General features: G+C 44.0%; 1 protein-coding gene across 1 annotated transcript in view; it reads right to left on the bottom strand.

The window, feature by feature from the left end:
- LOC121349051 (IQ motif and SEC7 domain-containing protein 3-like) overlaps positions 1–23,976 on the bottom strand; it is a 124,280-nt gene that overhangs the window by 61,563 nt on the left and 38,741 nt on the right. The window contains exon 2 of the mRNA XM_041459114.1: positions 9,189–9,218. Coding sequence (XP_041315048.1) covers positions 9,189–9,218 — 30 coding nt within the window. The remainder of the gene's footprint in view (positions 1–9,188; positions 9,219–23,976) is intronic.

Below are 23,976 nucleotides of genomic sequence, written 5' to 3'. Positions count from 1 at the left end.
CTGCCCCTGGTGTTTGGCCAGGAGCACTTCCCTGTTTAATTTTGTACACGAGGAAGCTGATCCCACCCTGCAGGATGGGCTGTGGGATTTGGGGGTTATTTCAGGGTGTAGTTTCAATGGTCTAATGTAAATTAGATCTGGGGTCACTCTTGGAAGGCACAAGGTGAAGGAGGACTCACTGAGCACGGTCTGAGAAGTGTTCAGGACTCAGCAGCACTAGCACTGAAACACATCTGGGAAACCTCTGCTCTCAAACACTGCCATCCAGGAGGCTGAAGGTGAGAAGGACAAGCCTGCTCCTCCTACATCAGGTCTGTAAGGCTGTCTGTCAACAACCTCTCCAAAATATAGACACAGTGAGGTCAACTGAAGAATAACCCTTGAGCTTTTCCTCTGGCTTGTCCAGCCTTGCTCAGCACATGTTGACACTGCTTCTACTACAAAATGAATTCAAACAAAAGGGAAAGAAAAATATATCAAAGCTTCCACTCTTTTTGCCTGCACAGTTCCACTAACAAACACATACATATGTCTGCATCTGCTGTGCAGATGAGACAGGAAATTAGAAGAATATTCTTTTTGGTGTGATTAATATACATGGAGTAAGATGTATTTAAATGCCTTAAGAATTCTCAAAAACTTCTTTAAATACTTAAGTCATTAGCTATATTTAACACTGACATAAACCAGGACTGCTTCTCACTAGGACTTAAGTCAACTATTTCTTATGAAGCTGGATTTGGAGAAGTGACTTTGACTTTCAAATGAAGGTGAATCTCCAGAAGAGATTGGTTTAGGCTACGAAGGGAGCTCTATTTGTGCCATCAGTTTGAGGTGCTCTTTGCCTGGTTCCTCTTTAGCACCCCAAAGCAATCCACACAGAATTTCCCCCCCTGCAATGTGCACACCCCTCAGTGATGACACCTTTTCCCAGATACTCTTCTGTGCTTCTCCTGACAGCCAGGCAGTGGAAGGGTTCCGATACCTAAATCCAGCAGTGCCAACTAACTCACAATTAAATTATTTGTGGAAGTGCAGCACATTTTAGAGCCATGGGATTACCAATTCCATTGCAGTGCACAGCCACAGCTCTTGAAAGGCCAAGGACTATTTACAAGAGATGAAGTGCACAACCAAAGCAAGGCTCTAACGCCCTCCTGCCATGTTTTGGCTGCTCTTCTCTCCTCTGTGGCTGTGCCTCAAAGGCTGCTGTCCCCCTGGCAGGGGCACACGTTGGACAGGAGGTGATTTACCAGCAGCTCCTTTCAAAGCAGCTCCTTTCAAAACCAACAGCAGCAGAAAGAGATAATGACAAAAAATCAAGAGCTGTAACAGCCCAGGCAAGCCAGGCTTATCTCAGTACACTCTGAGCACATAATAAATGACAATGGGTGAGCTGCAATGCTCATCTTCATTGCAGAGTGGAAACTTCCCTCAATTTATGCATCAAAGCAGAAGGGTTATGAGAAGGCCAGAAGCTGAAATGAATTCTTGCTGGATTTCTGATATTTGCTTGAGCACAAAGGGATGGTTTTTACCCAAAACAGAATAATGGTAAGTCACCCTAATTCATGCATATGATGGGTTTGCAGGATCCAGAAAGGATGTGATAGATTGCAGTTCAAGGTTCATTTTAATGAGCAATACACCCCAATCTTTACAATTTCTAAAATTTAAACATCAAATATCCTTTATATAATAAAAAAAAATAAGTAAAGAAATGGAGAGCCTGAGGATACCCAGAGAACATTTGCTAACTGTGCTCTTGGAACACTTCAAAACATGGCTCTTGAGTATGAGATTCATCATTAGTGCACCATACATAAGGCAGGTGAAAGAAAATTTAACTAGGACCAAGTCAGTACCTGCTTATCTTCTACAGGCTTGTTGTATGGTAAATGTACATAGTATTTCATGCAGCTCTATTAATTTTAGCTCCAATCTCTATTTTTGTGTACAGATACTGCTTCTTGAATTAAAATTCAGAGGAGGAATTCTTATTCCCCTGGTACAGTTAATTATTATAAATAAATTACAGGGGTATCCCAAGTAATGTGTTTGATTTAATCAACGAAAAGTTAATGAGGGCAAATTGATGCAGAAGTTAGGCAAGACTAAGCTGACAGGGATTTAAAGATCTGTTCAGCTCCTGAGACTGCAGGATCAATATGGGATTTGAGCAGTGAGGGTGTGTCTCCTTTGCCAGACAAGGGAAAGGCTTCACTTTCTGCTCCTCTCCTCCTGAGAAAACAGCTCAGGATGGGGCAAAGCAGGGAGGCACTAAAGGTTACAGCTTCCACTCAGGAGGTTTTACTAAAGAACTCACAGCTTACAGCCTTCACTGAGCCTTAATAACCAGGAATCTCCAGCAAAGCCTTTCTTTTACTGCCTTTTGTTCATCTTTAAGCAGGGGCGAAATCTACAGCTCCACTTAAAAACACAGCTACAACAACATCAGCATAATTTGAAATCAATACAATATTTGGCTGCTACAGTCACAAATGCAAATGGAGCTTTAGCCCTGACTCCAAGTATATATAATCCATTTTGTTGAAACCTGAAATTTTCTTTTTGTCTTTATGTTTTTAGTAACTGTTCTCAGCTCCTCCAACACAGTTTGCTCACTTCATCTTCCATTTATTGACAATTACACTTACTGGAACACTTCCAAAAGCATCATAAAGCATCATTAAAACAGCTCAGATAAGGAACTAGATACCTGAATCATGGTTAATTCCTAATCCAAGGACCATTCTTGAGCTACAGAGGCATAAAACTACCTAAGACACAGATTAGGAAAGCAAAAACTAAACAAGGGCCTTGAAAGTTATCAGATTATTTTCACAGATCTATTTTTTGCTGCATAGTTTCCTGTTGGATGGAATTAATCTAACCATGACCACCTACATAAAGGAATGAGAGCAGGAAGGAAAACTGGGGAAGTTCTGCCTTTTATTTAAGTTGTCGGCGTGCAGAACACCAGAAGGAAAATTGCTTTAGCTTCAAGTCCTATCTAGAAATGCCTCATACATGAATTCTTTTCAAAGAAAGCAATTATGTGCAAGGAAGCAGAGACTTTTTTTCCACCAGTGCATAGAGGCAACTCCTCAACAGAAGTGCCTGCAGTTTGCACATGGATTTCCAATAGCTGGTGCAGACTATTTTCAATGGTCTGCAGAGAAAATTATGCTGGTTAATTCTGTTCCTAAAGTCAGTTTTTATTCCTGTCCTCACAGGGCTCTGTGAATAACACTGCATCTCCATTACAAATAAATACATAAATAGAGCAACTACTTTAAACCCGTAAGAGAGCTTCAGACCATACCCTGTCCCCCTCTGGAACTCTGCTACAGTGGGGATGGAGTTGGACTCTGAGATCCTTGTGGGTCCCTTCCAACTCGGGATATTCTGTGATCCCAAGTGTTCCGTTGGATTTGCTGTGTCCCAGTTCTGTTTTCTAGGACTGAGACCCCTCAGGCAGCTGCAGGTGGCTGAAGGAGGGAAGAAATGCACATTTCTGCTGCCCACAGCACACATCAGGGGAAAAGCCCTCCAAGGACGTTACAGAGCACAGAGAAAGTACAAAACACCCCACATTTCCCCTTTTTTTATACTGCCATTCCAACCCCAAGATGCAACAGCTTTTCTTGTGAGTTCTAATAGAAAAGAACAAAAGCAGCCCAAAAAGAATGGCAAAATAATGAAAGAAACTCAAACTACTTCATAAATTCCAAGGAGCAGTCCCCTGGCGCTGCAAGCCCTGGGCTCCCCGAATTGAGCTGTGCAGACGTTGCTCATTAAACAGCCTTATCTCACAGATAACCAGAGCAGCCCCTCCAAGAGCTGGGGATAGAAATGAGCTGCACTGAATTAATGTGAAACCACTCACAAAGCTTTGTCCTTCTGAGACTGCAAATTCAACAACCGCCGGCCCGTCGGGAGAATTCTGTGGAGCACGATCACACTGGGATCCATAAATTACAGATGTCTGTTTCCAGTGGAAATAACTGTGGGCAAAACGCTTGCATGTGCTGCTTTACCCACCTGGAAGGCATCCAACATTCAGCCAGACTTGATTCTACTTTTCAGTAGAAAAAGCAGAATTGCAGTATTTCAGAAGTCAAACTATTAATATAATGCAAGGCTAGATGCAAAAACTTCATCTGCTTGCAAATAGACACCTACGTGTGTTTACACAACTCTGCCAATAAAACCCCAACATCCCTTTTTCCTCTAATTTGCCCATTCACAATGCTCTTGGACTTCCTTGAGGATCAAGTCTAAGGGATTGGTATTAAGGGGCTGTCTCAGGTTTAGCTGGGTGTGAATTCAATGACCATCTGTTAGAGGTGGGGCAGTTCTGTTCATTGGACAGTTTTCTTTCCCTCTCCCCCACTATTTGGAGGGAGGGGGTTTACATTTTCCATTTGAGGGGAGGCTCCTGCCTTCCTTAGCAGACACCTGTCTTTTCACACCAAGACAGGGGAGAACAGATTGAGTTCATGCAGGACATTTTTGTACAAAACATTGGTGGCTTTGTGCAGAATCATTTGCAGCACCTGAAGTCAAAGTGATGAAACATCATGAAGAGCCTGAAGATTATCAGTAAGAAATCCAGAAAAATAAAAATCCACATGAAGCACAGAATTATGGGCACCTTTTGAACACCATCAAACCACAAACACATCCTTCCTACTCACCAGCACATGCAGCTTAAGCTCCTCAGGCAAGGCACTGGGGCTGAAGTCAAGAAATCTGTTTGGCTCTATGTTTCATACAATTTTGGGGGGGCGGGGGGGGGAAGGATTTTTTTAACATGACAAATGTATCATCACTGTTAGAGATGACATAGAAGTAGTTCTGACAATTTGATAAATGCATTACTGTCCTTTCATTCTGAAATTCAGATTAAATCTTCATTTGAGAGCCACTGGAAGCTCCACAGCCATCTCAACTATCAGAAGCTGTTTCCATATGTTTTATTTCTGTTAGCAGCAATAAAACTAATTTAAACTAACATCAGGAGACTCATCAGATTCCACTCCACTGGACAGGGTCAGCCTGACATTTACGTAAAAAATCTATAGGAAGAAAATTTGGGAAGTTTTAAAATTACTAACAAGTGATGATTTTGCACATTTTAAGGACTGGTGATAAAACTGTAGCAGAGTCATTACAGAATGATTAAAACCAGCCAGAAAAGGCCATTTTTACATATAGACACTGAGTCATTTAGATGGCACAGCAATACATTCCAACTTGAAAATTAGCTTTACAAGCCTCTCTGTGTTTAATTGTATTTTGCAGCTTTTCAGGGAGGAGGCTGAGTCACACAGTTCAAGCAGATTTTCCCGGAGTAAAACAAAACAAAGAGTTCCTAAAACTTTGCTTCCTGCTGGACTTTCTATGCTGCTGCCTCTCTGCAGTTGGTCAGGGTCTGTTTCACAGCCAATCCTCCCCCTCCACCAGCACAGGATGAGGCTGATGCTCCACAATTCTCTCCTGCTCTAAAGTAAATTAGACAATTACTGTTCCACTTCATCTAATGTGCACCTTTACAAGGAATCAGCCTTCCTGCGCGATCCTCAACAGACACAACTCCACACATTTCCTCCATCTATTACAGATGAGAAAAAAAAAAAAATCACAATTTTCTTCGAGTTCAGCTAAATAACTTAGCTGATGTTTTCCCCATAATTAGTACTTCAGCTGCCCTTTTTTCTTACTTCTTATTTTTAAATTAAGCTGCAGCCTTTTCACTATTCCTGGGCCATTTCATAGCTCCTCCTAGGACACCACACCTTTTTGGCAACAGCCTTGGCACCTCCCAGCTCAGGAGCCATGAAAGCCTCTCCTTTTATGCAGTTTTGCTACAACTTCCTTCATGCTGTATCTTGTTTCTCCTTTAAAAGCACACAACTAGGAAGGAGCAAGTGGAAAGAAACAAAAAACCCCGAAGATGTTTCTGGGCAGGTTCAGAGGTTTGCTCATCAGAGCTGCTCCCTGAACCCTTCTGCAACTCACTCTCCTCAAGTCCTCCACTCTGGGGATTTTTGAACACACAAGGCCTGTGCAGAGGGAAAAGGAACATCTGCTACTAAACCTTGAGACAATCTCTTCAAACTTTGACAGGATATACTGCACACAGACATCTCCATCGTGGCTGTCACCTCACACCACTAAATATCAAAATGCCTTGTAAAACAAATTGCATTTTCTCCTGGAAACATGTGAACAAAGACAGCTAATTAAGGCAGCTCGTCACACTGACAGCTCCACATTGTGTGTGTGCATTGCACCTCAGAATGCAAAGTGTTCAAAGCAATCTCCCCATTTTAACAGATTTAACAAATACCTCAGCCTGGAAATTACATGGCATTGCCCAAAGGGAAACCAATGTGAGTTTATTACAGTACAACTGTATTATAAGCAAAAATAATTTTAAGGGCTTGTACAACAGGATAATTCATGATTTTTTTGTCACAATGAGAAAGCCAAATGAAAGAAATAAAGTCAAGCTGATTTTTGGCTGTTTTAATGTATTATTTGGAATCATATTGCTTTGCTGTGTCAGTCTTGTCTCTGCACAGATTCTGTGTTTTCTGCATTTCACAGCACTATAAAACATCTTGTGGGTGCAATTTCCTCGTTACAAGCAGCTATAAAGCTACTGAAAACAAATGCACCAGGGCATCTGAGCAACAGTGTAAAATTCCAGGGCATCACTTGTATTGGATATTCCATTCCAGCATGGAAAACACCAGCTATTCCAGGCCAGTCTCTGGGTCAGGAGCCTGATTATACTCACCCAGCTGGGAGAGACCAACATCTCTGGCTGCATCTCAGGTTATTTGGAGTGATCTTTTAATGCCTTCAGTGTCAGTGGCTGAGACTCAACCAATCCTAACCAATACTTTCATTTACTGACCACAAACACAAGCCCTTCTAACTTCACTCCAGCTGCTGTCTGTGCAGTTAACACTGGGACAGGACATTTTATCCCTGCCTTCCCACCTGCTCGTGGCTCCTTTCAGCCCTTGATTTCATGGAACCATTTGGCTGGCCAGCATTTGGATTTGCTGCTATTTTGCTGATGCCTCTGTGAGCAGGAACAATGATCTCTCCAGAGATTAAGCACTGTTCCCCAGACTGCCCTGATCATTTTATTTGAGATAATTACATTTCATCTTCATTTGCCAGAAAAAAAAGGAAAACAGTGGGAAGCAAATTCACCACAACATAAAGATGCTGCCCAAAAATCAACAGAGCTTAGGGAGCTTGTGCCCAAGACAAGACCACAGCTGACCAGGATGCTGTGCAGGCAGAAACACAAAAGCACAGCCTCAGTGACATTTCACCTCAGAGAAAATGCAGTTTAAGAGAGAGGATAGAGAACTTTCACTGATTGTCTGCTACTGCATCAGTCTGGTTAAAATCAGGCTGTCGGAGAAGTCTGGAGCTGTCTTGGAGCAGCTCAAGCTCACACTGAATAACAGAATTAATTCCCTGGACAGCCTCAAACCAAGATGGTACCAGCACCCCAGGGCTCAGCCTGGCTGCCCCCAGGTCTCTGTAGGAACACAGGGTGCTGATTCCCACCACAGCCCAGCCAGGAGGAACGTGCCCCATGGGGCACTGACAGGTCCCAAAGGGGCACAAACCCGAGCAGACCCTTCCTCCCAGGTGGGAATGGCTCTGGCAAACACCTTCCACCAGTGCCTTGCCCTGTCAGCCCAACCACCCTGACTGAAACTCCACAGTGCAGAGCCAGGGCTGGAGTCTGATTTTCAGGCAGCACCAAACCAGAGCTGAAGCCAGAGGCTTTCAGCTGTGCCTGGGCACGGCCTGAACCCCCAAACACACTCTGCAAGAGAGGAGCTCCACACACACACACACACATCATTGGAGCAGCCAAATCCCACAGGAGGCTCAGGGACACACAGGAGTGATCACTGAGGCTGAAACACAACCACACTGCTGGAAATCCTCACGCCAGGGGCATTGCTTCCAGTCTGCAGCAGCTGACCAGCGTTAGTCCTTCCAGAGCCTGCCAGCACATTGGCAGCTCTGCTGGGAGCTAAAACCCCAAGGAAAGAATGTAGTGAGGGCCACAGGCATCCCACTGCAGCCTTGGGATCAGATCCAGCTCAGTTGCTGTGCATGGGACAGATTCCCACCTCACCCTGAGCCTCCAGCTCAGGTCCACACCACACTGATTCTGAATTCTGCTGAAGTCAAAAGCACTCCAGAGGATCTTTAATCCTTCCCTACAGACTTCTGGTTTTCTGATATGATTGTTCTGCAACTCACCTGTTCTTGGGGATAGTCTGCACACCTGTGAGTAAGAACTGGATTTTACTTCTGCAAGGGAAGGTCCCGCATTGGCTTTGGGGTTTTACAATAAATAAACACAATGCCTTAAGATGCAACGCCCTGACAGTCCCCAAAACACACTGCAGGGAATTATGGTGAAGCCACAGTCAATATCATGAACCTTATTATCACTGATCAATAGTCACACTGCTGAGGCATCTGCTTAATGGCAACGCTATCATGAATATGGAACACTTTCAGGTTCAAGGATGGAATTTTAACTTCTCAGTCCTGTTGAGAGAGCACTTTTGCAAGCTCTACAAGCTTGACTCAGCCACGTGTGCAGAGAGGTAGGAACAAAAACCACCCCTGAGTGTAAAACACCAAGGGAGTAAGCTGGAAGTAAAGTATCTGATAATTACATGAAATTCTGCACATTATCTGAACCTTCCAAGTGTAGAATGAGCGTTGCAATAATGAGTCAATGAAGGCTCTCCCTGTCAGGTGGAAAAGAGGAGGCTGCTAAGAAAGCCAGAACAAGTCCATGGACATCCCCTCAGCACAGATGCTGCCCCAAAACTGGCAGGCAGCTGGCACAGGGCACAGGGCTGGCGAGCAGGAACTTGGATTGGGAGCACCAGGAACTAACCATAAATCTCTGGTAATGATCCAATCTAATCCCTCACTGCCAAACCACACTGGAGACAGAATCATTCAGTAACTTCTCCAAGGGAGAAGAACCATTACTCAAAACACCAATGGCATGCTAAGCACAACCAATAATGCCCACATTTTAAAAAAAAATCTGTTTCTATTTAACACTTTTAAATAAAGTATTTTCTTAGAACAAAGACATCAAGATGATGCACACATACCTGAGGCTTCTTGAGTTGTCACCTTCAGACCTGTAAAGTAATACACAAATACTTAGGACACAGTTATTTCCAGCATTTATCATTCAAAAGCCATGTACCTTCTCAAGCATGCTCTCCCCTCTGTGCTTCAGTGAGTGTCTCTAAGGCTTGTTGTACTTTTTCTGCTAATAAGACATTTAGAAAAGAAACACATCTACTTAGGCTTCAAGGAAATCTATTAGAAGTTAAAACCCAGTTAACAGCTGAAGTCAATAACTGCAATATTAAAACAGGTGACACCCTCTGAATCCTCAATAAAGATCTTCCTCAAACATGCACAGAGATTTATTTTCCATCCTTACAAGTGGGAAGCAACACTCTGACACTATTCTAGAAGCAGATTATTTTATACATTTTAATTTTTGTCTTCATCTCTTCTTCATACTTTAGCTGAAAAGGTCACAGGCAAATAGTTCTGGAATCCAACACAGCTTTATCAGACACTCAGAAAGGGCCAAGGTTGGCAAATAAAGGTAATTTAAAATCTTTAAAACCTCACACTTTTGTGAATTTCAGAAATATGCAAAAAGGAGGGATAAGATGTAATAAATTACAGAGGGGCAGGTTAAAGGTGAGATAATTTCATCAATCAAACATGAAACAAAGCCTCTCCTCTTTCCCCAATAATTTTAAGCAAATAAACTTAATTCAGGATTATTCACACTGAAGAGCATTTCACCTCCAAGGAGAAATGGGAACATGATATTCAAATTTCAGGACCAAACAAAAATCCAGAAGAAAACATAGAACCATTTGCCCAATTCCTTTCCTGCCTCACTCCCAAAGCTGCCTCCCCAAAGACAAGGGGAGTTCTTTAGGAACTAAAGAACAGGTGAAAACCAGTTGTTTAATAGACACAACAACTTCAAAGCAGTTTTCTCAACACTGAAATCCCATGAAGCTGAGCTGAGCCCTGCACTCCCAGGAGTAATGAAAAAATTAATGAATCCAGTGTTTAAGTGCCACCTTCCCACACTCAGCTCTCAGCAAATTCCATCTGGCAGAGCACACACCTTACGCTGGGAAAGATGTTCCTGTAATTGCTTGTGCTTTCAAGTTCCCAAATGCAGGAGGCAACAATTAATGGCTTAATTTCCTGCCTTTCCCCTGGGCTGGAATAACAAACTCATCCAATAGGGAGAATGTCTCAAAGCACGCCAGGGGCACTGCAGTGGCACCAGGCACCCCAAGCCACCATTCTGCAGCACAATTCTCTTCTGCCCAGAACCCAGGGACTGTTTCCAGTGAGGTGAGGGTGATCTCCAGCTGATCACCTCCCAGCCCAGCACAGCAAACAGGCAAAGGGGGGCCCACCACCCCTTCTTTATTTTCAGGTTTCCCAGAAAAGCTGGGAAATTTTGCAGCGGCTAAATTTGCGTTTTCAATGGTAAGATTTACTCGAGTAAATTCTGAAGAGTTGTTCAGAGCTGGTCAATTTTGCTCAGGGAATGAGTAATTGATGAGCAGGGCTGAATGAACACAGAGCTGAAAGAACCCAGTGCTTGTAGTTTGAGACAAAGCATTCGATTTTCTTTAAGCATTCTTTGAAAGGCAGGATTGGGGATCGATATTTAATGTTTCTGCTCACACAGGAAGCATGTGCTGGGCTCTGGGTTAGCTTTTCTCCTTTTACCCACACAAAAGAAATGATACTGGCACTGCTGAGACAAGGATAAAGGTGAAAAGGCTTCTGGCAGTATTTTGCATTATGTATTTCAAGGTAGATCTTAAAGAAAAAAAAATTTAAAGCCCACAATATATAGAATATCTTCTGTGCTGTAGTACTTGGAACAGCACAGGTTCCATTTAGATATCTGAGTTGTATCACTGATGAGATAAATGTCACACAACGTTCTCCGAGATTTCTCCTCAAAGCCCTGGATGGTTTCCAAGATTTCATTTTGAGTAGAACTAAATATTACAATACTGCACTCCTATTGAAGTACAAGTTTGTCTTCTTCCTGACCCCAGGAATTTCATTCTCAGTAGGAAATACAGTGAAACACATCATTTTTGAGATTGTTATAGCCAAGAGAGGCAGAAATTATTTTCCTATAATTACAGTAGTAATTACTGTAATTTCATTGCAAGCAGAGGCCAGGAGGAACAGGTACCACCATAACCAACCTTGAACCAAAAACCAAATGTAAAGAAAAACAAAAAACCCCAGTACCTGAGGTTTACAGGGGGCTGCAAACCAAAGTGACCATTAAAATCCTGAATTATTTTTGAGTAACTAAGTACTGCCATCACTGTCTGTCAGTCCATATCCAAAACATGGATATTTCAGAAACCAGCTCCACTCAGGCCACCAAAAGGATTTCTCGTTGTCACCACTATCCTCCTATAAAAACCCCATGCAGGAGAACAACAAGCCAACTGTCTTGGCTTCCAGCTGCTGACTTGGTTGGCAATTTTACAACAAACCATCCTTGGTGGGAAGTGTCAGCTCCTAAAAACTGGAAGCCATTTACAGGAATAACACAATTTCAAAGAAAGCATTGGGAAATGCACAAGATGGAAAAGCCCTTCAGATTGGGAATGTGAGTGGTTCCCATTCCCAGGTTTCTTGTTCACTGAGCTGACAGCAGCAGCAGCAGAGCACCTTCAGTGGCTTTTCCTCATCCCAAAGATTTCAGCTCACGCCAGCAGGAAATGTTCAATTCTTGTTATTCCCCCGAAGAGCCATCACAAACAAGCTGAAAGCCCTGTGGCATCTGATTTTCTGTTTACACCTAAAGCTGCACTTAGAAGTGGAACAGCACAAGGTAAAGCGGTTTCCAAAGGCAGCTCCAGGACCAGCTTTCCTCTTGCTCATTAAAGTAATAATTTTCCAAATTAAACACTGCTCAGAACCACCAAGGTGTGTGATATGGACTGAGATGCACAACTACCCCTGCAACACCTCCTAGCTGAGCAGATACTTTATCTGGGCAGTGAGTTATGGCAATGTCCTGTAAAAGAATACAGCAAGTAGTTTTAACAGGTTTGAAACTCTGTTTGCCTAGGATTGATGTTTGGGGGTGCACAAAGTGGTACAAAACCAGCCAAAAGCAGAAGTGAAACCTTTTTGTGAGAACCCACAAGTGGACAGAGCTTTAAATAGCTCACAGAGCCACCCCTGTGGTAGGAATCCCACTCAGATCTCACCTCCTTGGAGCTGTCACTTCATCAGAATAAAAAGAACTGGGGAAAAGCCAAGGTTTCTGACGGCATGTCAAACATCCACTGAATAATCAGACTCCATCTGAAATGCATCTTCTCACAAGCCACAAGAACTGATGTTACTGCAGGAGACTCTTGGAGTACACAGTAACCACGTATTACAGAGCATTCTAATTCCATTTTTCACAAAAGGAAAAGATTGAACTGAACCTTTACACAGCACTACAAGGATCAATGCATTTGATTAAGCCTTGCTTTGAGCACAGAACGTGCCTCAAAACCAAAACTGCACCCAGCACAGATTGTTCTTCTGTAGTGTACGAAATCTTCCAGCATCTGTAATGCAGAAGAGCAGACTACCTTCAGGGGAGAGAGCTCCAGAGAGAATTCACTGGTGGCTACAGAAATGACACTCCTGGTATGAGGAGCAGGGAACAGTCTGAGGTTCCTGCAGGTGAATGTTCTGAGCAGCATTTCAAATCCGGGCAGATGTTGCCAGGAAACCTCCAACCCCATCTAAAGGCTATTGGAGCTTTCCAGGACTGTTATTTGAGCCTGCTGGGTGTGAATGATGTTCCATGCCCCTGTGGATCCCAGCAGATGCGCAAAGCTCTGCCAAGGAAAGCAACACTCCAGGAGTCTGGGAAGAGCAGCCCCAGGAATGGAGTCAAGCTGCAATAAAACCTCCCAGCTCAGACACAGTCCTGCCCTTACACCCCTGCTTAAAGGGTCTGGATCAGCACCAGAGCACTGCCAGCAACGTATAAACTGGGAATTGACTTGGAAGGGACTTTAAAGCCCATTGCCCATGGGCAGGGACAGCTCCCACCAGAGCAGGCTGCTCCAAGGCTGTCCCTCCCAGCCCACAGACACAGACAGATTCTCCTTCCCAAGAACTGCTGTGCATCAGGTGGAGTAAAAAGATTCTACTGGGCTGAAGACTTGAAAGAAGTGGTAAAAAACCTAGCAAGAACTGCCCAGTCACTAGCATTTCAACAAGGTGAGTGTCAGGATGAGAAAAACTATGAATTTCACCACTAATTAAGTCCCTTCAGCAAGATTCAGTCATTATGCACAACAAGGTGAACACCTTTTCATCAACACAATTAAACAAACTCACCATAGCCTCCCACAAAATTCCAACTAAGCTAAAATGGCACCAACCTCACAGTAAGGTCCCAGGACTTTTGGTAACTTCAAGACACAAAAAACCTGTATCTCCGATCATATTCCATGTTTTTAAACACTGGCTGCATGTCATGATGAATGTATGAAAAGCCTTCTGGTTCATTTGTCTCAGTGCTCCTCACACTTCAGCTCACTGGGCACCAGTCCACTGCTCCCACCCTCAACAAACCCCACAAATACATTCTGAGTGCAGAGAGCAGTCGAGATGTGATATCCCACCACCAAGCTGAAAAAGAAGTTTCCATCAAGCCCCAAACAGTGTAAGGTTTAAAAGCCACATCAGCAATGCACACAAGCTAAATTTGGGCTGCTTCTTGGCCCATGATCTTGTGGCAGCTCGAACAGGAAAGGACAGCACCTCCCACGGGGAGTGGATCATGCAGACGAGTTCATGTGGGCTAAACCTGTGAATCACCCGCTGCAGAATCCAAGGGCACTTATGTAAGAAGCATTTTCAGGCACCATTTTGAACAAAAGGCAGAGGGGATGTGCCCAGTTCCTGCTGAGTGCTGTGGATAACCACCAGGTACTGCTGGAAGTGCTTCCCCCAAAACCAGACAACTCCCAGGAGCACGCACACAGGGCAAGGAGCTCTGCTGGGCTGCGCAGGAGGGTGGGGTGTGAGCTCTGTGCTCCAGCACAACACAAGACTGACTGCTTAAAAAGAACCTGTTTGCTAAATTGACTGGATTTTAGCCCTACAACAACCAATTAACCATGTTCAATGAGACAGGACAGTATTTCACCCAGAACATCATTAATCACATTCTTTTTGTCCTTATTTTCTCCAACTCCCATTAAAGAAACTGACTTTTTAGCCATCTTAAGTGACAGTTAATAGTGCAGATGCCCTTTCTTAACACAGATTTACTCTGTGCAGATTGTGTGCACTCCTATTTGTGCAGAGCACCTCCAGCCTCAGCAGAATCCCCCCATTCCAGCTCTGGGAATGCACTGTTTGTGTGGCAGTGACCATAAAAGCTCTTCAGTCCTTACAGAGCTGTTACACACAGACCATGAGAAAACACAGAAAAATAGATAGAAAATAGAAAATAGACTGTGAGAAAACAGCCTTTTTTTTTTTTTTTTTTTCCCTTTGAAGTGAATTCTGTGAGCCTGGACACGAACATTGAAAAGAGCCACTTCCATAGATCCCATTTCTGCCGTGTTAGGTCCCAGCAGACACATCTCAGCCCACGAGAGGCAGCAGACACTTATCTCCCACAGATAACTCACTGTATTCTCTGCTCCAGCCTGGCCATCTGGACACAATCCTGAGCTCCAGGGAGCCCTGCCTGAGCAGGGAGGTTGGCCTGGATGACCTCCAGTGGTCCCTTCCAACTTGAGCCATCCTGTGATCCTATGATAAATACCATGGAAATGCAACTCCTGGCATATGGTCTCCATAACAAGCTTGTTATACCCATTCCTGGACTGCTTACAGCCACTCCTGTCCAAGAAATGTCCCTTCCAAACTCTCAGAGCTCTCTGAGGAGGGATTTGCAGAAGCCCAGCCTGATGTCCCTGCCCAGCCACCGCTCTGTGCCATATGCTCTGAGCTGGCTGTGGAACACAGCCCTCCCCACCTCACCTCCAGCCAGCAGGGGTTTTAGTAACCTGGGCTCTCTTGATGCCTGGAATAGCTTGGAGGAACAGCCAGGCTGCAAAGCAGGCAGCCTGTGCTTCCCACCAAGGTTGTTGGGACCATCTGTGCGCTGGGCAGGAGCGGAGCAGCCTCTCGCAGCAGGGAACAGGGCACCGCGGCAGGAGCTGCCTCCAGCACAGCCCGGAGCTGCCTCCCGGACCAGAACAGCCCAACAAACTGCTGAACACAGGGGAAACTCTGCATTCTGTACCTAACCAGAGGAATGCTGCTAGCCCTGTGACCAGGGCAGGGATGTGCCATTGCCCTGGCACACCTGGGGCAGCCCAAAGCTGCTGTGCTCCAAACACAGACAAGCTGGCACACATTTTGGTTCTGCCCAGAGGGTGTGGTGTCACCTCTGGAAGGTGGAGCAGAGCCAGCAGCTGCTCTGCCCCGTGCCCTCCGAGGGGCCTGGCACATACCAAAACACTGCCACCGATTCTGGCCAGTTCTGCCCTGCTCTGTCCTCAACACAACCCCTCCAGGTGCACCGAGAAGCACAGAAAATGGGATTGTGATCAGTGGGATTCCATGGGATGGAAACACAGCCAAGCAGAACACACAGGAGGACGCTTTGCTCCCCGCTCCCCCTCCTGCAGCAGATGGGGAGTTTGGGGTGTGGAGGGTCAGGAGGAGTGAAGGGCTCCAGGATAACCCACCCCTGCTGCCCTCACCAGCTCCCGTCTCATGAGATGAAGCCATTAGGCTGCACAGAGCAGCCAGCTGATGATCTAAGCTAGAGCCCTGCCAAAGGGCCATATGGAAGGGAAGAAAATATTTCGCTTTGACAAGCGAGGGGTGATCTAAAAGTCAGCGCCAGAATGAAGACTTGAATCTCAAGTGGTAAAATATGAAAAAAAATCCTTGGTTTATGAGCTCTCAAAACCATTTTACCTCTTTTCCTTGCTCACTCTCCCCTTCAATTGTTTATAATTTCCAACAGCTTTTAAGAAAAAAAAAAATTCAGAAAACTGAAAGGCTGCCTCCATTCTGTTTGAAAAACACCTCATTCTCACTACATTTATCATTTTACAAGTGAGTCAATTCCTTATTCCCCTGCAGCCGAAACTTTCCAATCCAGTTATTTCTGCACCTTTGACCTGCAGCCTTGTCTGTCCCTACCCCAGCTCAGGGAAGAGCAACTTCACAACCAAAATTCCTTTAAATGTGCCTTTCCAGCTCAGTTCATTAACTGAGGTGTGGAGTGGCTTTTTAACAGCTGAGGGAGAGAACAGCAGTTTAACCCCAGAAGTGCTGAGGAGCTGCACGGGAAATCTTTCATATCTAACTGCACATCAGAAATCTCTCCCCAACATTCCTGTCACCACCTGTTTTCTGCAGAAGGACAAGGCAGTATTAAGCAGCATTAGCCTGTGGCAATCACCTGCACTGAATGTGGAATACTGAATACAGAAGGCATTATTTCAGCTTAAATTGGAGCAGAAGTGGAAAGCTACAGGACAGGATTATTTAAGACCTCTTTCCATTTCCAGGTAAGGCCTTACGAAGAAAGAAAAATCTCTCTAAAAGTGGGGTATAAACAAGCAGCTCATCCTTTTATCTTATATTCAGAAAAAGTGAGGCTTTTCGACAATCATGGCTCTAATTATGGTCCCTTTTAGAGATCCTTCCTGCCTCCAACACCAGTTAAATGGTTCTCAGACTATGAAGATACTCACAGCAGAACACTTTATCATCAATTCAGCCTCTCAACATGCAATCATCAGCCATAAACATTTAGAAAATTATCAAATCAAGTTTCATCCTTCATTTGTATCAAGTATTTCTATGTTCCTTAATAAAATCCTCTGCCTGCAGAGGGCTGTTGTCAAAATGTACTTTGGATACAGGCAGGATCAGAGAGTTAAAGGCCAAGAGCCTTCAACAAGAATGAGATATTTTCTGCACATGAAATTTATGTCCTTAATCCTCAGGCTTTGGAGACCATTACAGCTCTCCCCTTATCTTTCATATAAGACAAGATCTATGTTTATTCCATGAGGAGAAAGAACAAACAGTGACACTGATGAGGACAGCTGCCATCAACCCTCCACCCCAGGAATTCGTTCGCTGACCCAACAATAATTACAAAACCTAGCCCTGGAAACCTCCCTGTGCAATTTCAACTGAGGCACTTTATGGTGAAATTTTCAGGGTAAACTACACCCAAGTCCTATTTCCAGGGGCATCTGCTCGTTAAATTCCACACACAGATTTTGAGAAGTCTGAGTGATTTGCCATTAAAATGGCAAAGATATTTTCTAGAAAAAAATGATGGTGCTTCTAGAGAACAAACTGAATTGAACACAAAGATGTAAGAAAAGTGCTAAAGCCTCAACAAACTCACCCTGTGGATTAACCTCACTGCCTCCACTGGCAGTGCTCGGGACGGTGCCAGACGTGAAGAGGCGCTGAAACGTCTGGAGTCACAAAACCTGTCCTCAGTGGACTTGCTGTGACCTGCCCTGGGAAGGGCCCTGTCACCACTCAGGACAGGAGCTGCTGGACTCCACAGATCATTTCTGGTACATCACAGAATCCCAAAATGGTGTGGGTGAGACAGGATTTTAAATCCCACCCAGTGCCACCCCTGCCATGGCAGGGACATCTTCCACTGTCCCAGGCTGCTCCAAGCCCTGTCCAGCCTGGCCTGGGGCACTGCCAGGGATCCAGGGGCAGCCACAGCTGTGCCAGGACCTGCCCACCCTCACAGGGAACAAAAACTTCCTAAAGGATGTTTAAGTCCAATCACTTGGATGACTGTGTTCATCTGCCCCTGAAGCCAACCTGAGCCCCTTGGGAATTCCAAATGCCACAAGAGTTCTGCTGCCTTTGATGTAACTCTTTCCTCCAATTAAAACTAAATTATTAAACCTGAAAAGATTAAGACAAAAGCAAGTGTGTATTCTACTGCTATAACTCACCAGACAGACTGCGTAAAGAATGGGATTGAAGTCTTCAACTTGTTTTATTTCAACTCTCAGTTAAATCTGCAGAAACACTGTAATTTGTAACTATTAAGTCTGCATGCAGAAGCTACAAAAACACCCAGACAATCCCATAGTCAGGATTCTTGGCTTCCCTCTGGATGCCTGGAGGCCTCAGTTTCAATTATAATGGCTGTACTTACAGCTAATGGTTTTCTTGCTATTAGTCAGCTTCCATCTGTCCCACAACCTGCAGTGGTTACTGGCACAGCCACCCCCATAGGAAATGTCCTTCCTTTGAGAATCTGGAGGTTACAGGTTTTTGAAATTATCTTGGCACTGAATGGAGCAACACAGCCCAGTTCTTCACTTCTGAAAAATTACTCAGAAGGGTTTTGGAGGTTTTTTTTGTTTGTTTGTTTGTTTGTTTGCTTTGATTTTGGGATTTGTTTCGGTGAGGTTTTTTGATTATTTTTTCAGGGGGCTGAGTGGGGAGAGGCAGTGTTTAACATGGTTTATGGGGTGGCTTTTTACCTTTCTTAAAATCAGACCCCAAACCCAAGCTTCAGTACCATCCCATCTTTCAGGGAGAGTTTTAACCACTTATCCATTCAGCTTTTAGAAACTTTATTTCAAATACATTCTTTATCCCCCATAAGTGTTACTCAAACACTCCCTGAGAGATCCCTGCACTGTCAGCTCTACCTGGTTTTCCCTCAATTTACAGTTTGGTATTTTCAATTGCCTCTTGACATTGCCACATCTTATTTTTGTCCTTTAGGTCAAAGCACTCTCCAGCAGCTCACACTGACCTGGACACCATCAATGAGTCTTCAGAGGTTTTGCTGTTGAATGAAGGTTTTCAGGGTTTTATTGTTTGTTTGTGGTTTTTTTTTTTTTTTAATCCTCAGAGAAAAAAAAAATTGTGTCACTATTCACAGTAATATATTTCACTCTTGCTCTTGCTTTTTGGTGGCATAACCACCTGAAGTGAAAGCAGATCCTGTGTCCATCTCCACTGGCCCCTAGCAAGAAAACATTCACAGTTCCGTACCTCTGAGGTGAGTTCTCTCTGCTCAAAACCACTTCACTCAAAACCTTTTACACTCCACCTATTAAAAAAAAAAAAACAAACAAAAAAAAAAAAAAAAAAGTTTCATTAGGCATTATCTCACCAAGCTGATTCTCTGCATTTTGGCCCATCTGCTCCACCACAGCTACAAGAAGCCAGCTGAGAGCATCCAAGCCATGGTTGTTCCCCCAAGAGAGGGGCTGCAGCTCTGCCTGCTCCCCTGGCACAGCGAGCAGAGGGCAGGGCTGAGCAGGGAACACGGGCTCAGCTGTCAGCTTGGGCAGGAACTTCTCCACACATCTGAGAGGAATGACAGATTTGTCTTTACAAACAAACTGTAGGCTGGCTGATAAATGAAATTAGACATTAAAAGATGAAAGAAACAACAGGGAAAACCCCTAAATTCCATAAGAATTAAAAATTAAAAGGGAGGGTTATACATTAGAGGGGAATCTCTGGTATCAGGTGTTTTGGGAAGTCTGTACCTCTCAAGTACCTCAGCCAATGGGGAAAGAGAGAAGGGAAATGCAGCAGGAAATTGGGGTAAAAAGGGAGGCTGTGTCCTCCAAAAATCTGAGAGACCCCAGGGGAATGCCCCATGGCCTCTCCCTTTATTGGAACAAAGTCAAAGGACTCCGCTGTCTCCTTTTGGACACAAAGCTCTGATGTTTGTGGATTAATTTTCCTGACACATCCCTCAGAGAGAGAGGTACAGAAGCCCAGTTCCTACAGCGAGTCAGGCTATTCCCACTGTGACCTTCTCAGAATTATTTTTACTATCAAGACATTTTGTCTCAGCGTTTCCCCTTCTTACAAGAAGCATTTGTTCATTCCAGAGCTCTGCAGCTCCAGGACATCCAAATCCCAGTATCTCACAACTGGAGATACCACAGCTGATGTAATTTGTCCTCCTCCTTATCTTCCTTCACCTCCTCCTGTCCTTGAGCTGAAATAATGTGAACATTCTCACTGCTCCCCTGCCAGGAAGCCCAGGTGACCTCTGGAGCACTGCTGAACTTGTCCAAATTCCCTCTGATTTATGGACATGCCCTCAAGGACTCCGGATCCCTCTCTGCCCTGGAGCTCCAGCCCCAAGCATTAACAGTTCCCCTGCTGCCACCTTTTAGTCTCTTTTTCCTCTGCCCCATCAGCACAAAACAGGGGCTGCTGTTCACACTGCAAACACCTGTACTTCAGCAGGAGCACTCTGCCCTGAAAAAGGTTTCAATGGAAATAAAACAGGGCTGGGAGGGGAAAAGCAGGTGTAGAACCAACCTCAGCCACCTACCAGCACGCTTCAGCCACACTCAAAGGGAGCACTCAGCTGGCTTTGTGCCTCCTGTTCAAAACAACACAATGTGGGTTTATTTGGCTGTTGTCAAAGAAATCTATAAACAAATGAATTTATTTTTAGCTGTGGTTGAGCTGCCAGTGAAATTTAAACAACACCCAATGAGTGGTACTGGCACAAGGCAATGAAATGATGATAACATTTATCTGGCATTCAATGCATTAATTGCTTAAACAGCTTTGCCTTCTCAGGAGTCAGCACTTAGCACAGGTAAGAAATTTAATACCTTCAACTCTGTAAACCAACAGAACACTCACTGAAGTTTATATTCAATAGGAGCAGAGCTGAGGGAAGAGCATCCTTTTGGATGCTCATCCATCAAAGCCCAATTTTATAGTACTCTGACATTACAAAAGCAATAACATTCCACTCATGGAAACAGCTGAGCTCAGAGATCAAACATGGATGATACTCCAGAGGCTTCTTTACATAGATATTGAAATTTAAGATTCCTTTCCTTTTACAATAAATCAACAGTCCCCACCTGAGCAGTCACTTCAGTTTGTGAAGTGATTTTGATGGATCACTGCTACCTGGAGCAATGAATTCTCAAACAAACTTCTCCCCATGGAAGGCAGCTCTGGTGGATAATGACTCCAAAGCCCCAGCCTGGACCTTGCAAATCCCAGCACTGGATCCCTGCTGACCAGAGACCCAGGACAGCAGAGCTGACAGGACAAGCACACCTCTGTGCTTGGAAACATCCCTGTGCTTGCAGGCTGTACAAAGTTTGTGTCGTACAAACTGCCCAGAGGCAGCTCTGCAGCTGCAGGCGGACTGCAGTGCAGCCCCTCCAGGACCATTCCCTCCTCAGGGCTCAGCAGGCAGCCACCCGTGCAGTGGCAGCAGCTCCTGTGCAAAGGTGGGACCGGGGAGGTGGCAGGGCACAGGACATTGCTCTGCGCTGGGAGCCTGCCCTGCTCTTTATAACGACGCAAAATTTGGGGCACCATCGAGAGCTGCAATTCCTACACAAACCCAGCAATTTTAACTTAAACCTCACTGGTGCTCCTGCTCACGACAGCAGCAAGGACATGGTGATTCCCATGGCAACATCAGCACAGAATGTGCCAGTTCTGCTGAAAGCACTTGGTCTTTCCTGGGGCAGCTGAAGCTTTTCCTGCTGCATCCTCATTGTTACAATTATTTGAGCTGCACTGAGGAGTTAGGAACCTGCCCATTAGTGGTGGCTTGGAGTTTTTTAACCTGAAACAGAGACTGATATGTTTGGGATATTATACATGGAAATTTCCACGTTGGAAGCATTGAACCTGCCCATCTCCTTTCTTGGTCATCAGTGGAAGGTTAAAAGGCAGTTACTGGATTAAATGAGTCCCTGTTTTAGGTGCTAAGAGAATAAAGATTGGTGTAAATTGAATAAACTGACACCATTACAGATACAGTCTGTAATTTCTCAGGCCATACCCACTTTTAGATAATTCAGACTAAGACAAAGAGGAGACTCCACTAAAAATTTTATGAAGTAATATGGTATAAAATGTTCACAGAGTGGGAAGATTTGTCTCCACTTTTTCACTCACAGCTAAACATTCTAACCCAGGTTGATTTTACCATTTCACTGAATGTAACTGTAAGCTGGGAAAATTACACTGACATCACTACTAACTGCTGGAGGAAATTACAGAAATGCTGAAGCACTGTAGTAGTTTCATCCCAATTTCTCAAACAATAACAGCAACTTGAAAAGCCAAGAAAAACAGCAGAAAGCTTCACCTGAACAAACATCAGGGTAAGGTCTCACCACAGAAAAATCTGCCCTATTCTCCAGGTCAGGTTTAGCAGCAGGTACCCCCAGTTCAGTCTCTGGGAGAAGAGACCAGCAAGTATTCACTGAAACTGTGACTTCTAAATGGACTGATGGAGCCTTGAGAAAGTGGTGCCTGAGCCTGGCTTATGTTTAGTGACTCCAAATTTGTACAGAGATGAGAAGATTTCAATAGAAACTTATGGAAAAAATACTGGTGAATTTTCAAGTATGTCCCAATGACTTAATGTGGGAAATAGTAAAGGTGAGAAGACTTCCAGAAAGCTGTAAAAGCAGAACCAGAAAGAACAGAAAACTCAGAACTAAGTTTCTAACAGCTGCAAAATCTGGAAGCAGAAAAGTTATAGCAAGCAAGGACATGAAACAATAGCTGGAGTTTTAGGCTTGGCTAAGATAGACCTTGAGACTACAGAAAAATATGCTTAGCATGATAGAAGAAGGTTTTAAGCTTAATAATTAAGCTTTGTGCATTGTTAATAGAAATAAAACTACCAACACAACTTCAGTAGAGATATTCCATTCCTTAACACCCCCTTTACAAAGTTTTAGCACTTTAAAAGCAATTCCAAGTTATTCCAACTCAAATTCGGTTCCAACAACCTCCATCATGACTTTCTTTACCTGCTCCCAACACTTGTTCCAAGTGTTTACAGCAAATGGAAAGGCTGTGGTGGGCTCCTGTAAACAACTGAAAAAGCAGGATGCATTCTTTTTGTCACTTCCACAGAATGGGACTGGCACAGTTTGAGAACTTGTTTTCCATGCTCTTTGTGAAAGGTGCCTTGTCACACACACCCACAATGTTATTAAGTCAGATGATTTCATTCTTGACATTTAAACTTAAAAATTAAGCTTGTAAAAGACTTGAAACATTTTGTTTGTGCCTTGTAAGTTAATTCAGAGCTGCAGGTGATGGCTGAGGATGTGTGAGGAGATGAGCGCTCTGCTTTCACATCCTCTGAGTAACATCATTCATAGGCAAACAGCTCCCTGAAATTCCTACAGCCCATTAGAGACAAGGCATAATTTCCTTAGCAAGGTTAGAACACGTCATTACACTGATGTTTGTTGATCGTTTCTGCTTTCATTTCAATGTGCACAAATGAATCCCCACACAGAGCAATGTTAAATTCTAACATATAATAGTGCTTAATTGCCTTTACCCTGAAGAGAAAGCAGCAAAGGGACTGCATTCATCACTGTTTGTCAGGTAGTCAATAATACTATAGAATTCATTTTAAGAAAACAGACAAGCTATTCTATTAAGTGTTGATCTTAAATTTCCAGTATTTAAAGGTTCATTTTTTGCATCCATGCAAACAATAATCTGAACAAATGAGTACCTAGCCAGTTATTTTCATTCCTCTCAGCGCTTTCTTGTATTTATCATCTATCTGCTGTTCAACTGCCACATTAAAACCTCTACAGAGGGCTTAGGGGAAAAGAAAATCGCAAAAAGAACATTGCAGAGGCAGTAGGGCCTGCAGGTTTCCCTGTGGCTACAAATCCAAAGCCCTGCCAGGATTTCAGGAGGGCATGGAAGGGGTTAAGCCACACTTCTGCCTTTCTCATCTCCAAATTCTAAATAAAAATTTACAGATTGTCTTATTCTGAA

The sequence above is a fragment of the Pyrgilauda ruficollis genome, unplaced genomic scaffold, assembly GCF_017590135.1.
Source record: "Pyrgilauda ruficollis isolate IOZ18807 unplaced genomic scaffold, ASM1759013v1 scaffold131, whole genome shotgun sequence".
Classification (NCBI taxonomy): domain Eukaryota; kingdom Metazoa; phylum Chordata; class Aves; order Passeriformes; family Passeridae; genus Pyrgilauda; species Pyrgilauda ruficollis.
Note: the sequence above shows the minus strand (reverse complement) of the source record. Positions and strands in the feature narration are given on the sequence as shown.